Below are 15,640 nucleotides of genomic sequence, written 5' to 3'. Positions count from 1 at the left end.
AACGGAGTCGAGATGTGACACATGCTAATGGTGAATAATGCCGAACGAGTCTATATAAAAGTTATTGCCATATAAGCCTGTAATACTTTATAGAAAGCCAGCTGAATACGTCATATTGTTCATTTGCAAAACCAATGGAGGAAATCGATAGCTACATTACATGGGCATTCAGGGACACATGAATTTGGATTATTATCGGATTCCCCAGACCATCCAATAGATCATTCGACTTTAGAGAACACACACAGATACGTTTGATGTGTCCTGCGGTGTGACATGATGCTGTTGTTTAAAAACTAGATAACTCTTCTATAGTTTTAATGCATGGTACCTAATGAAAAGGATAACGAAAGTAACGAAAAAATGGCAAAAGACTCACATTACACTTTTCTGTAATGTGTTGATGTATTGCTTATCAAAGTAGTATGTTTAGGCAGGACGAGGGCTTGTTTGTTCTTTTAACAGTAAATAAAGCTTTAGTTGTATGTCGCAGTAAACAACGAACCACAAAATCAACCACAGCAAGATTTTATTCTTGCTGGTCCCCTTAGAAAAACAAACATTAGTTTTATCATAGTAAAAGCAGAAAAACTATGTTTTTTGACGAATTGATTAGTATTTTCTGCAATATTTATGTTACCAAAAATATTCATATGGTTACTTCAGTTAGTGTTGAGACCGGTCTCAAGACCCTTTTTTATGGTCTTGTCTCGGTTTCGACGGTCTTGTCTTGGTCTCAAATTTATTAGTCTCGGGATTTTATTTCAAGACTAAATTGCCTGTTTCTCCAGTTTTCATTTTATGCAAATAATGCAAATAGAAAAAAATATTTTTACTTTGAAATATTGTTAGTAGTTCACAGACTGAAACAAAATTGAACAGTTGACTTAGGTACACATACCTATATACAGAAATGTATTTTAAAATGGTTTCTTATATTCACTGTATATTTTAATGTTATGGTTGATAACAAAAACATATGTGGACACATTATGCGTGAGCTACCACTCAAATACAAACTTCATCTCCAACTCAACGATCCTCTGAGAATAAAAACCGGAGTGCTAAAATATGTTGACTATCTTGTAAACATTACTAATCATGTAATCCCTCAAGACAAGCGATTTGCAGATATTGGTGCAAACTGTAAAAAGGCTGAGAGAAACAGAGAGTGGGAGCTGTAACGGAAATGAGCAAGACAAATATAAGGCGCAGAAAAAGGATGGCATGCGGAAACGTGTCACATGTATTTTACGTTGACTTTGAGCACCAGTTGGTACCCACTAGCAAAGACGAATCTGACAAGGAATAAATCACCCCATGTGATGTCATTATAAATGGCCGTGGACGCTGCCATTCCAGCTGAGCAGAGGAAGTGTAAAGGAGAGGGTGACAAACAGAGTGATGATGACTCGTAATTGACAATAGCGCTGTTTGGCGTGACCACATGCGGCGAGGCAGAAAAGTAGCTACAGCGCATCGGAGAGCTCTAAAGCACTTCCACAAATATTAGCCAGCCTCAATAAACAGAACTTATCTGTTTCACTGACATGAACTATATCAACAGAAACCTTAAAATGAATCCTAATAATGTTCTTTGACTAATCCTGTGTGTAGGATGTTGTCAGTTCAAGTTCTAATTCAGGAAGCCTGCAAAGCATGATGTTCTCTTTACATGTAATTCTGCTCAATATTGTGCTCACATGGCACATGTAACATTAGACTGGAATCTACACACAGACAGGAAAGATGTTTTTTCAATAACTACAGAGACAAAATAATTACAGCTATGTACGAGGATTTGATGTGAGCACAAATCTGCTTGTAGTCATTCTCACAGACAGCTGTAAATAACGTGCAGCTGTAAAAGGCAATACTTACCCAAACATATATACAATTATTTTGTTTATACAGGAATGCAGTCAAATCGATTAATTGTGATGAATCGATTCCAAAACCTTTGTCTTTATATTATATATATATATATAAATGCAAATGTAAATATAACAAATATTTACAAAAATAAATATAATAGAATAAAATAGATTAAGAATATATATATACAGTATCTATAATTTACATAATGTATCTTTTGGACTGTTAATATTAATCGCATCCAGAATGCTTACAATATATACTTTATAGTGTACTGTATATATTTATTTTGTATTTATAAACGCATACACATACATGTATATATTTAAGAAAAACATATTTGTATGTAAATTTACATACATACACCAAACAAATATATATTATATAAACACAAACATTTATTATGGAATCAGTTCGAAAAAGAATGCGATTAATCGATTTGACAGAACTCATATAAATCCTACTTGACTAGAAATTCTTTATATTATGTTTATTTATTGGCTGTTTACTGTAGTATATTCCTAAAGTTTGTTGTCCACCTGCACTGAGATTTACTTTTCGATGTGTAAAAATTGTTAGAAACCCAGACTTTCCATTTATTTAAATCATTTACTAAAAAAGTATTATCATGCAATTGGCACTGATTCTAAAACATGTCACTATTAAAAGTAATCGAAGAAAAATGTTCAAAAACTTCTTTTTAAGTAACTACCTGACACCGCAACCTTTTAATAAGCGTCCAGCCTGACTCACCTGTTTGATACCAAGTCGATAGGCCATGATACGGTCGACCGCACCAGGATTCATTTGAGTCCACTGGAGATTGAAGCCGTAGACGCGAGGCTTGTTCTGCCACAGAGCGCTGTAGGTGTCATAGTAGAACTCGGGCACGAAGGCTTTTCCTGAAACAACAACAAACCCAAGCTGACATTTATTACTCTGAAATCGAAATTCATAGCCACAAAACAAAGGAAAATCCAAGATTATTTGTTTAATGATTTGTTGTGTCCTGTCAGATATTCTGATACAGTTTTATAATTCAAAACAAACCATTTCAGTCAGATGTGAAGATTTCCATGCTTGTGTTGGATTTAGGAGCGTGCTATAAATTCCTAATTCCTCCTTCGATGGAAGTAGGATATTTCATCAGAAATAATCTTTGGAAAATTCGCAAAGAACAAAATGTGCCGGCTGACAGCGCTGTTTGTTATTTGTACATGCTGTCTTCGTTGTCTTAGCATCCGATTCACTATAGGAATTATGCAAATCAGGTAACAGTGCAAACATGCCCCAAAAAATCTGTGCCGAATGCAATTTGCACAGCGCAATTCCCCATCTGGCAGGAGGTTCTGAGTGCAAGGGTTGTGGAAGATGCTGCAGATTGCCACGATCTGCAATACTTAGTTGGGACTGTACAGCATCACTCCACCGCTAGAAACCTGAATCAGCTCTTTAGAATGCCAAAATAACACAGTCTATACTGCGCCTCTGGATACAGGCCTGGATATGATGTTCTTCTCCATCATTTGATTATCAGATGATGAATCACCGCTGTCAAGATTAACGAAAATACACAGAGACTCCTTTACAAGAAAATTCAGCTTTTTGGGCAGTGCTCTGACATATCACACAAAATCGCCACAGTTAACCCGTGTTCGAGTCGCGGTTTAAGCTCGTATGATTCATCTCAAAAAATACCTTTAAATGTTTGCACTACTTTTGTGAACTATATGTGCGGCGTAAACTAAATTATATTCAGTGAATTTGTCCTTCCAACACTAGATTTAAAGATTCCCAGACAAGGTCTGTCAGATAAATCATTTGAAAGGTTTGTAATAAAAGGATTCGTTTTTACATTCATTTTCTATATTCGAGCAAAAAGCCTGTTTGATCTAAATGGAACTAAATCCCAGCTTAGCAAATATACTTGATTATTATATTTGATTCCTCTAAAATTCATGGAAAACTGTCTCAATGCTACGCTGTTTACGTTTTGAAATCATTTATAAATAGTCTGCTGTTTACACCGGGAGGTCAAGCGCCTGGTGCACTGAAGCAGCGCTAGTGGATTTTCTAGATGTGATTAGAAAGCTTTGCATGTGAAAATGGGTGAAAGAACATTCTCTATCAGTGGTTCAAATAGACGGAAACACAAAGCAAGGCCATTTGGAGATCGCATCTCTCTATCATATGAAAGCTGACAAGACTGTGAAAAAACATAAAAAAAGAGAGGAAAATATGATTAGCATCAAGGGCTGTTTCTTGCCAAACAAAAAACTAAATTACAGATTTAAAGTATAAATGAACACATGCTTTAAATGTTCATTTAAAAGCTCATTAAATAAAAAGATCAACTTTATCACTGACAAGAACACCAACAAAGATGTATCCGATTTCATTCAGAAGGCCTGTTCTCGACTTGGTCGGTTGAAAAGTCTTTTAAAAGTTTATACTCTGAAGAACGAGGTGGTCGGGAAAATTTGCTGATCCTGCAGGTCAGGGATAAGGACTGTGGAAGGCGTTTATTTTATCCTCAGCTTATTAAGAGGGGGGAAAAAATCTACAGCCAATGCTAATGGGCCCATCGAGTTTACTCTGCTTGAGGCTTAGGGATAAAATTTGACTCCTCTGGGAAAAAATGCCTGAGTGAAGGTGGAGAGAAAAAGCTGGAGCATCGTAAACACATCACTCTTAAATCAGCCTAAAATGGAGAGAAACAGTACTGCATGAATCAGCTGTCACTTGGCAAATGAAACCAAGAAGTGCCTACATTTGGAACAGCCAAGACTTCCAAGAGCGACTTCCCTGCAGTCTATAAATGAGATGCAGACATCCTTTTAAACACAAACCTTTGATCCGGTAGACTCGGTACACTCGTCTCAAAAACACTCATCCGTAATATGTGTGAGATTGTACGCGTACTGTATGTTTGTATGTGCGAGAAGATCAAAATGTCTAAGACTACTCAAAAATAGAGAATATATTCATTGAAACCTGAAAGTAAGTTTATAAAACAGAAAAGTTATGACGTGAAAAAGAAATATATTTAAGCTACTGCAGTATTTCTAGGTCAATAATCAATTGCAAGCACATTTATGAAAATGGTTAACTTTATACAAAAGATTTTCTTTCCAAAATTGAAGCACATATAATGTTGCTCTGTGGGACATTCTCAAAGCATGCAGTGATATCTTCCTTTATACAACGGGGGCATGTTCAGCTGTGTATATGCAACAACTGAAGATATAAGAGATTTATTTTGCAGTATTCAACACATATTTACACAAATTTCATCAGGCTCCAAATTTTTTTCAGAAAGCACACAAAGAATGGCCATCTCAGCTGCCAAAGTTCAACTCTTGCGTCATCACAACAGGGTGTTCAACCGCACCACCGTTTCCGTTTAAAAAACGTTTTGTCGCAGCGCTGTTCTTTCTGGTTATCGGATTTGATTGGCTGAGAGCCAAGAGATATGTCACCAGGATAACCCCGGGAGCTTGCAACTGCGTCACTCTGCAGACATTAGACAGCTAACAAGCAAACAAACAAAGCAGCTTATCGTTTCCAGAATGTTTACTTCTGTGACGCTTTCTAATTTTTTGTAAAACAGGCATACAATAAACAAGATATTATATTTCAAACTGGATATTATAACCTGTACTTTATTTTTGAAAACAGCTAGTTAATTAGATTAATGATATTATTAATGATATATTGGAATTGCAGGACAAGATCGACATATTTGGTTAAGTTTTTTTTTAAGAAACAATAAGAAATTAACAATTAACTCAGCAGTGTACACGAAAATACTTGAGGAATATAGATAGACAGATTGATAATCAGTAAATTGTTTTAAAAATATGTATATGAAAATATATGCAAGTTTTTAAACTTTTAAACTTTTAGCTTTAACAGCTTTAAACAGACATCAAAGTAAATATGTTGTGAGACTTTGCTTTATATACATGTAATTCTCTTCACGCACATACTGAGGTCATAAGTAGAGAGTAAGAGAAGACGGTCCGTTTACAGTCGATGGAGCAAGCTGTTTCACGTTCAAAGCCAACAAAAAATTACGCAATCGGTTAACACGGGAGAGCCAATGGTATCTTCTTCTGGCAGAAATTTTGAACGTCTGTTGGATTTACGGCGGATGGTGATCGGTTTTGGCTTGAAGGGATACAGCTACCTCCACTGGGCATGCGGTTTTCACGCTGACAACAATGAATTAAAATTTTTTATTGTACGGTTAGGTTTGGGGTAGGTTTAGGCATTAGCTAATGTAATTTATTGTAATTTTATGCAAAAATTTTGCATCACTTCCCACAGTAGCTGTCACCATTCTAGCCACAACCTCGCTTTTGCATCTTTTCCTCATACAAATCGATCGTTTTGCATTGGTAACCATGAAATATCGGTATTTTTGAACAATATTGTAACTGCTTGTATCTTGTGTTTTATATTAGGATAAATAAACTGTTTCATTACTTGCTCAAACTGCCTGAATAACATGTAAACGCAATTATCTTGTCCAAACCCCAAACATCATCATTGCAAATTATATCCAATATACGATTAAATAACAACGGTCAAATTTGCATGCCCTTCATGTCAAAAAATGATGGCAAAAGTGGTACCCTGCACGTTAAAACGTGACGCCGAGGTGCGCTGACCGAGCGGGAATATGTGACAAGTCAGGAGTGAGTGAGGATGTGTTGCTTCAGACGTTTCAGTTTGGATTGGCCGCTACTGTGGATGAAGAGTGTTTCGAAAACTCTGTTTATTCAAATTAAAATTCTGTCATGAATTACCCCGAAGTTGTTCCAAACCTGAATACATTTTTTTGTTCTATTATTTGGAAAAATGTTACAACTGACATTTCTGTGACATCTATCATCTTCATTTATTTGAACAATTGGATCATTTGCATCTTTTGTAATTTTTCACAAGTAATTTTAGGAGAAGCATCTGAGACTGAGAAGTTGATTCTGCAATAAAACACAACTAAGAACCCAATATAGAACAATTTTCCATCGGGACGGATCACCAGGTTCACAACAAACTTGTAAATCAGGCACGATGTCATTAAAGAAATTATCATATTTTGAATTTCAACAACATTGTATTCAAATTGTTGTGCTTATAATATAACTTGTTATAAAAAATAAATGCAGTAGACAAGCATTTGCAAGCCAAGCAGGACAACAAATATAGTGAATTTCTGATGTTAATAACACAAAACTGTTACCTAAAAATCTCTCTCAACTCTGAACGTTCTCCTCCTGTGGTAAGCGGGAACCTAACTCCATTTACATTCTCAGTCCTGTCTAAATCTGAAATGAATTCTGCGACAAAGAAAACTCCAGCATTTTATCTTCTAATGCATTTATCTTTTGTGCGTTGCTGTGACAAAGTGAAATGTCAATTTGATGCATCGGCCATTTGTTCAGGCGCCACACAAAACCCGGCGGCCGTGTGACGTTCGTCTGTCATTGTGCCGCTTTGCCTACGTATCCCTTGATTTTGTTAAATCTGCTTTCACGGTACGACATTCAACGAGCTTAACCTCAAATAAAATGGACTCATTGTGGGATTTACTTGCTTGAATCATAAAAACCCATATGATGACAACGATAAATGAAACCTTCAAGATTGTGCAGGGGTGGCGGCACATTCCTGCATCACAGCGTGCTGAGGCTCATTGCAGATGCATGGTTTGTGCAAAATAATGGCCTTCAGCATGTCCTACAGAAGTGTATGGGGGAGAAAGAGAACGAGAGAGCGAGAGATACGAGGAGAGTGGATATGAGTGAAATAATCCTCTTTTATGCCTACTGAACAGAGAAGGAAATTGTCAATGCAAATTAAATGATTAGGACCGAACATCCCCAAGAATAACCTATGCATCAGAAAGCAGGTATCTCATCTCTCCCACATCCTTCTCTGGTCCAGAATGCCTCATCAACCAGCTGGGATTTCAGCCATGAATATTCAACAGCGGGGAGGGCAGAATCACAAGCTAGCATTTCCCATTTCTAAACACGAATGTCTGGTGCAGTAGCAGTCATGAGATCGGCCTGCTTATGTGATGGCACCGAATCAAAGAGAAATTGCTCCGTGGCCTGAGCCGAACGTTCCAGGTGACACGTTGAACTGGAATTATCGGTGCCAAAACAGACACCCGGCGTATCCCAGATATGGCGTTTCTTCGTATCTCAGAGGAAAGGCGTTTGAATCATTAGTGAAAGCTTTCCGTAATGCAAAATATGTATTTTCTGAAGTGGTTCTCATGGTTAAGAGCTTGTTGTTGAGATTTGCATTTCATCGAAGTATGCATAAGGAATATTTCAATGGCAAAACAAAGATCTGCTTAATAGGCATTAAATAAAAATATATATATTTTATTAAAAAAAAAAAAAACATTTCACTTAAGCAGTATTTCTATCATTAAATGTGATCTTTGAAAACACATTTCTTTTACCCATTTGTTTATTAGGATTGGCTTTTAATATGTCATGGTACAAATGTATTGCACAAAAGACCAGTAGTTCTCAATTGGGTTTGCTTCAACACCCCGATGGGCATCAAAATACCAAAACTATGCAACCTGTCCAAAATGGCATCTACCCAAAAATGAAAATCCCTTCATCATTTACTCACTCCCTTGCATGGCTTTCTTTCAATTGTAGAACGCAAAAGAAGATATTGTGATGAATGTTGGCAACCAAAAAATGGCGGTACCCATTGACTTACATTGCTTTGTGTTCATATAATAGAAGTGAATTTGTACCGCTGTTGTTGGGTTACCTACATTCTTTAAATGATCTTCTTTTGTGTTCATGCAGGCTCAAAAGGGTTAGTAAATGATGACGGAATATTCATTTTTGGGTGAACTTTCGCTTTAATTTAACTAGCTTTAACCAAATGGACATATCAATTTGAAAATTAGGTTGTTAGACTGGAAGCACAGCCTTTGATGTCAACAACAAAAGGGACAGGGGACACATTTTCTCCTTCCTTTTAAAGTTGCTAAGCTCATTTATTTTGCTCTCCTCCTACAGGCACTGTCATCCAAAGCTGCTTTATTTTGGGGGGGATATATAGCATTTTGGCATCAGGTCTCTGATCCTTGCTCTACAAAAACATGAATATACACTACACGTCATCTTTTTTCATTTTTTTCCACAGTTTTGAATAATATTAATTCAATAAAATTCATGAAATAACACAAATGTACCTGTGGGAATTATGTTGTGACAAAAAGCATCCAAAATAAAAAAAAACTACTTAAAGTAGCCACTTTTCGACCCAGAATCATACACTTCACATTTTATCATCCAGCTTCTTGAGGTCTCAACTGGGAACCTTTAAAAAAAAAGTCTTAATACAAATTAGGTTTTCTAATAAAATTGGCCCAATTTTATTTTGATTAAGTGATGTCAAACATTGAAACACACACTTCCGATAAATAGATTTTTAAGATAATGAGAATTTATTTCTTCTTGATTTTCATGAATTTTCAAAGTTTTGAACAGTAGTTTATGTTTCTACAATGAGATCAGTGAGACTTTATTAATCAGTTTTCATTTGTCTTACCTGTGACAAAAAAAGTACACCGGCCGTCTCCTGCTTCATTGGATATGTCACAGGTGTACGCGCCGTAGCCCTCTCGGTTGAGCGCCCTCACGTTATATTCTGTCTCGTCTCGGGTGTCCAACTGGCCCATGGTTAGCAGTTGAGTGCCGAACTTCCATTCATACTTTAGCACTTTCGAGGGGTGGGCACGCAAGACCCTGCAGCTCATCGAGAACGGGCGACCCAGACCCTGTCTTATTTCTGTATACGCTGGCTCCACAGCAGGGGGATCTGAAAAAAGCAAAGAATACATATTTTTGCGAAATCAATTTCTTTGAACTTCAGTCTGTGATTGACAGCAGCTGCGAGAGACAATTGGAAAAAAGCGAAAACAGTCATTTTTTGTGCCGTTCAACAAAATTTTAAAGCTGCGCCATAGCTGCTATAGAGAAAGCAGCAAAAGAAGAAATAACTGCTGACTCACGGCGCTCATAAGAGGGTGTCCTGTCATGAAACTGTGATTCATAGTGTTGCTAGCCAATGCTCGCACATGCACCATGATGCACACCAACAGAGCACAGCCTCAGGAGAACATCATCAAATAAAATGTGTTGCCCTCAGAAGGACGCTGGCATCTGCACAGCGTCTGCAGTTTTTCTGTCTGATTTGGTGAATCTTTGAGGCTGGTGCACAGCATTTCTATTGAAATCCACTGAGAGTCATGAGCACTTAAAGGAAAAAGCTTAATGCACAAAATTCACACAGTTGCATGACACATACACATTCTGTCTTTCGTTTTTTACTTTACAATGAGCCACTGTGGACTACTGCTCTCCTGTACAAATACCTGTGAGCCATAATACAGAGCTGTAATTGGAACATTTATAATGGATTGTCAATCATGCATCACCTTCCCGTAACACGGGGATGTAGGAATGATTTACTGGATCAATCTGAAGGGACTAGCTAGATTTCCTTCACTTACTGTATGAAATACTTGCACTTATGCTTACTGTAGTTGTTATACAATTTGAAACATTATATAAATAAAAAATATCTGATCGCGCAATTATTGACCACTCAGAATCAAGAATTTGAGAAAGCTGTCAAAGGCATAGGTGTTAATGTCCGGGTAAAGAGAATTCCAAGAATTTTTCTAAACACATTACAGATATTAGAAATGTATTGCTGAAACACATTACGAAGACTCAGAAGTATGTAGCACTATCAAATAACAATTAAATGGTAAAGCAGACGCGAATGGATGGAGGAGAAAAACGCGAATGGAATTAATAACACACTTTTCTGTTGTGTGACAAACTATGAACACATATTTTAATGTCACTTCACTCAGACTTCAAATATCTCTTTGAAAATTTTAAGGGCCATAAAATGTGTGAAATGGGAGCTAGTAAAACATCTAGTATAATTTGAGTTGAATAGCTGTCAAAAGAGGACATTTTACATTTATGCATTTGGCATACATTTTATACACAGCCATTTACAGTGCATTCAAGCTATACATTTTATCAGTATGTGTGTTCCCTAGGACAGGGGTTTTCAAACTCTTTCATGCCAAGGACCCCCAAGTTTGATGAAGCTTTTGTGAGGAACCCAGTTTTTCCTGCATGCTTTATTTAGCCTGTAAAATTAAAAGCTCATACTACACAATGTCCATCATAATTGAATCATTTGCACATTTGTACATAGCATCTCGAGATTGTACATTGTAAGCAACATATAGGAAAAACCTTTATCTAACACTTCTGTACATGTTCTGTATAGTGTATTATTCATATTTAATTCCCGGTTATTACTATTTTAGTATATTTCATATATACAGTGTAAGTCTATGTAAGCCAGCACTATCATCTATGTTTGCATTATGTGTGTACTTTCTTCTGCACTGGAAGCTCCTGTCGCCAGGTCAAATTCCTTGTTTGTTTAAACATACTTGGTAATGAAGCTCATGATTTTGATTCAAAAGGTATAAAGAAGCATTTAAGCTAGAAAAAATGGGGGATCGATGACGCAATCGACCGTCCGAGCATGCATGGCCCCTCCCCTATCACTAGCACCTGGCATCAGGTGTCTGCTCAATCACAAGCTCAGGGTTGTAAGCACTCATGACCATGCACACGTTGTGTAAAAGGGGTCTATAAATTAATATTAATGTAATTAAATATAAAACAAACGGTTATGTAATAACCATACACAGAACCGAAGTTAACTTTGGGCCATTCATGTGCGTAATGAAACTGTCTATACAGTATATTATCTGACAATATATGAAATCATTTAATTAATATTTAAAATTATATAGAATAATACATTGGCCATATTACAATAAAATTGAATAATACTGAACATAGAAAATTGCTGTTTTTCATATTGAAAAATGTAACCCCTTGGTTCCAACATATAGATATTATTTCATATATAATGCATTATATTTTCCACTATGTTCCCATATATTTCAATTTTGTAAGGGAGTGTGCAGTGGACCACTTCAAAAATGTCCAATAAGTAAATTTTTCAGGACGCAGAAAAAAACTGTTATTTCAACCAAAGCCTTCTGAAAAAGGGGCCTGTTGGCATTTTGTTTCCCCCACTCCAAATGACTCCACGTAGAGCCAGCACACTCTTAGTGGATTACATTCCATGCAATACAATATCTTTTACAGCTGAGGTCAACAGTTCACCCTCCCCACGACTTTATTCAGGCAATGATGCGAGCCCGGGCCCACCGCATTTTGTCATTCTGAATTTCACGGCTGAGTTTCCCAAACTGAACCAATTCCGGCTGACATGTTGCCGATGGATGAGGGTTTGATGGACTAGTCGTGGAGGTTATCGCACACTTGCGCTGTTAGACAGGTGACGGTCGGCAACAGTGTGTATTTCCAAATCGATTTCTCAGCAATATGGAGAGAACAAAAAAAGATGTTTGCTTAAACGGAATCGATTGTGTATGCAAGGTAAGGGAAAAATACAAACAACTCACAGAAAGATTGCAACAGGAAGGACCAGAAGTCCAACGCAGGTAATAAATGTACTGTAGATGGCAAAGTATTGTATCCCCCTAATGCGTACACAATTTAATAACAGTTGTGTATCATATTGACTGTGCTGAGATGATGTTATTGTATAGAGTTTTAAGAATAAATTGCTTCATTTCTATGATGTCAAATGGCAAAAGAACAATTGCATCAATGACAGAATGATCTAACTGAACGGGGGCGGTAATTTCTTAGACTTGCTTTCCTTCTGAGCGCTTGCAAAATAAGAAATACAGTGTAGTTTAAATGACTGCTTGGCATAATGGCCTTGTAAAATTCATAGGGGACTTCCTGTTAAAATCTCAGTTGAGTCATTCTGACTTCCCCGTCATTATTAAGGGTCTTAACTGCACGCAGAAGACGGCACTTTTACAGACAAGATGTTATGATTGTTTGGCTGCACACAACCATTTCCTTATGACCTACAGGGGAAAACGTTGTGCGAAATGCAATAACACGACACAACATGATGACACGTGCACAAGAATGTTACAACCTATTATTAACAAGTCCCATGAGGATGGACTTCTGCATGTGTTTTCAATATTAACAAAAGCAATAATGCTGTATTTTTGAATATTTTCTTTTCAAACAAAAAGCTAGGATTGAAGCATGAATGGTGGGAGTACTTTGAATCGCAGGACTTTTTCTTTCTTTGCATGAGCATATATTCTCTATTTCATAAATGAATACTGTTGGGAATAAATTAGCTCTCTGCTAATTAGGCTGGCAGCCAGCTTTGAATGCCATGCTAAGCGAACATGGAGCACGGAACGCTGGTGTCATCCGAGTACAGGAATATTCCTCTATTCTCCAACGCTTATCCCAGTTTCACACCACTAATCAGGAAGCCAACTTTATCCCCTCATGATGAGGATCCGCACTGCTCTTATATTCCACATCGAGATCCTTATTTGCATATGTGCCGCCCAGTACTTTGTTGCTTTGAGTAAGTATCTGGCTTCAGAAAGATTCTGTTCTCAAACAGTAGGCTCAAACTTGTCCGAGTTACATTTACATATCCCTCTCAGTTATGAAAAGTTGCAGCTGGGATTGTCGCCATCAGGAAATTTTGGCTGATGATTAATTGGCATTTAAAGACTTGCGATTTAATGAGTATGTATCAATGCACAGATGCACACACATGTACTATATGTTGAAATTACATTAATATGTATTAATATTATAATTAATATGACATAATAATATATTTTTTGAATCGATTATCAACATAACAAATTATTTATATTACATCAATTTAATTTTAGAAATTTAATCTTAATACACAATTTTTATATTATATATAGATATGCATTTTTAATATTATATTATAAATTACACAATTAAATTTTTATTTTCATTTCTGTCATTTAGTATTGAGAAAGAACATTTAATTTAAGAATGGCTTTAGACTGATTAAGACCGGCGAAACAGAAAGAGTGATGCTTTCGTTTCCCTGTAAAAGTGTGAAATAACAGAAACTGTTTAACTTTAAGTATTATCATATTGCATACAAAATTTGGCACGTTAATAAGCAAGTCATTGCATTTTCTTCAATATTGTGTCCCTTATAAGCAGGTCATTACACTACATATTCTGTGATATTAACTTTATATGCAATATTTTGCATTAATATTTTGCATTATATTTTAAAAATGAAACCAGAGTGCTTTGTGTTTACTAAGGAAACGCGCTGACTTTGTGTTTGTTTGGGGCATTCACACAAAATATTAAACGTATTTTTGTGTCGTTTATTTCTACATGTGATTAAAACTCCCTTATTTGAATGACAATGCTTTAATAAAATTTTAAAACGCACGCAATCTCACGTCTCTCATACAAATGCATTATGATCAGATAATTGCGATCAGCGGTTATGTAACTGCGACAGGCCTCGCTGCAGTGAATGAAACTGTAATATGGAGAAGAGGCTTCCATCTATTCTCTCATCAGAAATGCAGAAAAGTTTCTTCGTCTACCCTGCAGCCGCGACTGAGAACAGAGGAGATGGTGCTCGGGCTTTAACTGCAATTATCCCTTCATTAAAATATATTAGATCATTAATAATCAGTCAGCCTTGCCACATTTAGATGCAATTAAAACTTACTTCAGTCCAAGGTGTTTTAAGAGTCTAAGGTGCCAGGCAGTCATATTCATCACGTCTGCTCGACTAACATGACCGCAAGAGAATCCATCATCAAAGAATAATCTCATGGCAGAATTAACAATTCAACCACATCCACTCCATTCTACAAATAGAAGCCCTTGCACATGCGAGCCAGGAATTTTCGACTACGCAGTGCGAGTTTTAGTGTTAAAGAAAATGTCACATCCTAATGAGAGAGGATCGGCTGTCACTGAACACTGCTCCTGTGAAATAACAATATAAGCTCAATTGACTCTTTCTTTCTCTCTCACTCTGTTTTGTCGCCACCCTTCTTTTTTTTGTCTAACCTCACTTCAAAGGCATGCAAGAAATGACAAGAGTGCCAATTGACCTTTTAGGACTACTGTTTTGCTAAAAACGTATGTGTTGAGGTTCAGATTTTCCTCTCAGCTATCGGATTTGTGACAATCACCGGCAGGGGCCGGTCTGGATGAATCATGCGTGCTTAATTGTGAATGGGTAGTTTTTGCTGGTACATGCCAGGAAAACGAATTCAATTAACCTCTTAACTGGTGAAGGTTGCAGATGCTGTTTGGTAGACGGGGTGACCGTTTGGACACTAGACTTGTGACAAGAGATAATTGGGTTCAAGTGCATTAAAAACTCTGCTGGTACTTGGCCAAAACAGTAGATATTTGCTTTTGTCAAACATCACACTTCTGCTTATTCTTTGCCTCCATTCTAAAATTATAGTTATTTTTGGCCAAACACTGAATTGCGTATAATTGCATCAGGCACACATAAATTGTATGAAGGGACAGCCGTGCACACCCTGGCACATTTATAGAGCATGGTAGTACATGGGCATTGCGGGCAGATCCTGTACATTTTTATTTAATCAATAACACATTTGGTTTCATGTAAAATTTTGATTGTTGCATTAAAAACGTATGGAACAACTGGAAAAACTCAAAACAAAATTTCCAAAATGTGTTAAATTATGCAATCTAGATATAGTTATTCA

General features: G+C 36.7%; 1 protein-coding gene across 2 annotated transcripts in view; it reads right to left on the bottom strand.

The window, feature by feature from the left end:
* Nucleotides 1–15,640, bottom strand: part of mdga2a (MAM domain containing glycosylphosphatidylinositol anchor 2a) — a 117,633-nt gene that overhangs the window by 26,825 nt on the left and 75,168 nt on the right. For both annotated transcript variants that reach the window (XM_056768729.1, XM_056768730.1), the window contains 2 exons: nt 9,472–9,741; nt 2,629–2,777 (listed from right to left, as the gene is read on the bottom strand). In XM_056768729.1, the coding sequence (XP_056624707.1) occupies nt 2,629–2,777; nt 9,472–9,741 (419 nt within the window). The remainder of the gene's footprint in view (nt 1–2,628; nt 2,778–9,471; nt 9,742–15,640) is intronic.

This window comes from Triplophysa dalaica, chromosome 15 (assembly GCF_015846415.1).
Source record: "Triplophysa dalaica isolate WHDGS20190420 chromosome 15, ASM1584641v1, whole genome shotgun sequence".
NCBI lineage: Eukaryota > Metazoa > Chordata > Actinopteri > Cypriniformes > Nemacheilidae > Triplophysa > Triplophysa dalaica.
This window is presented reverse-complemented; position numbering and strand designations above follow the sequence as displayed.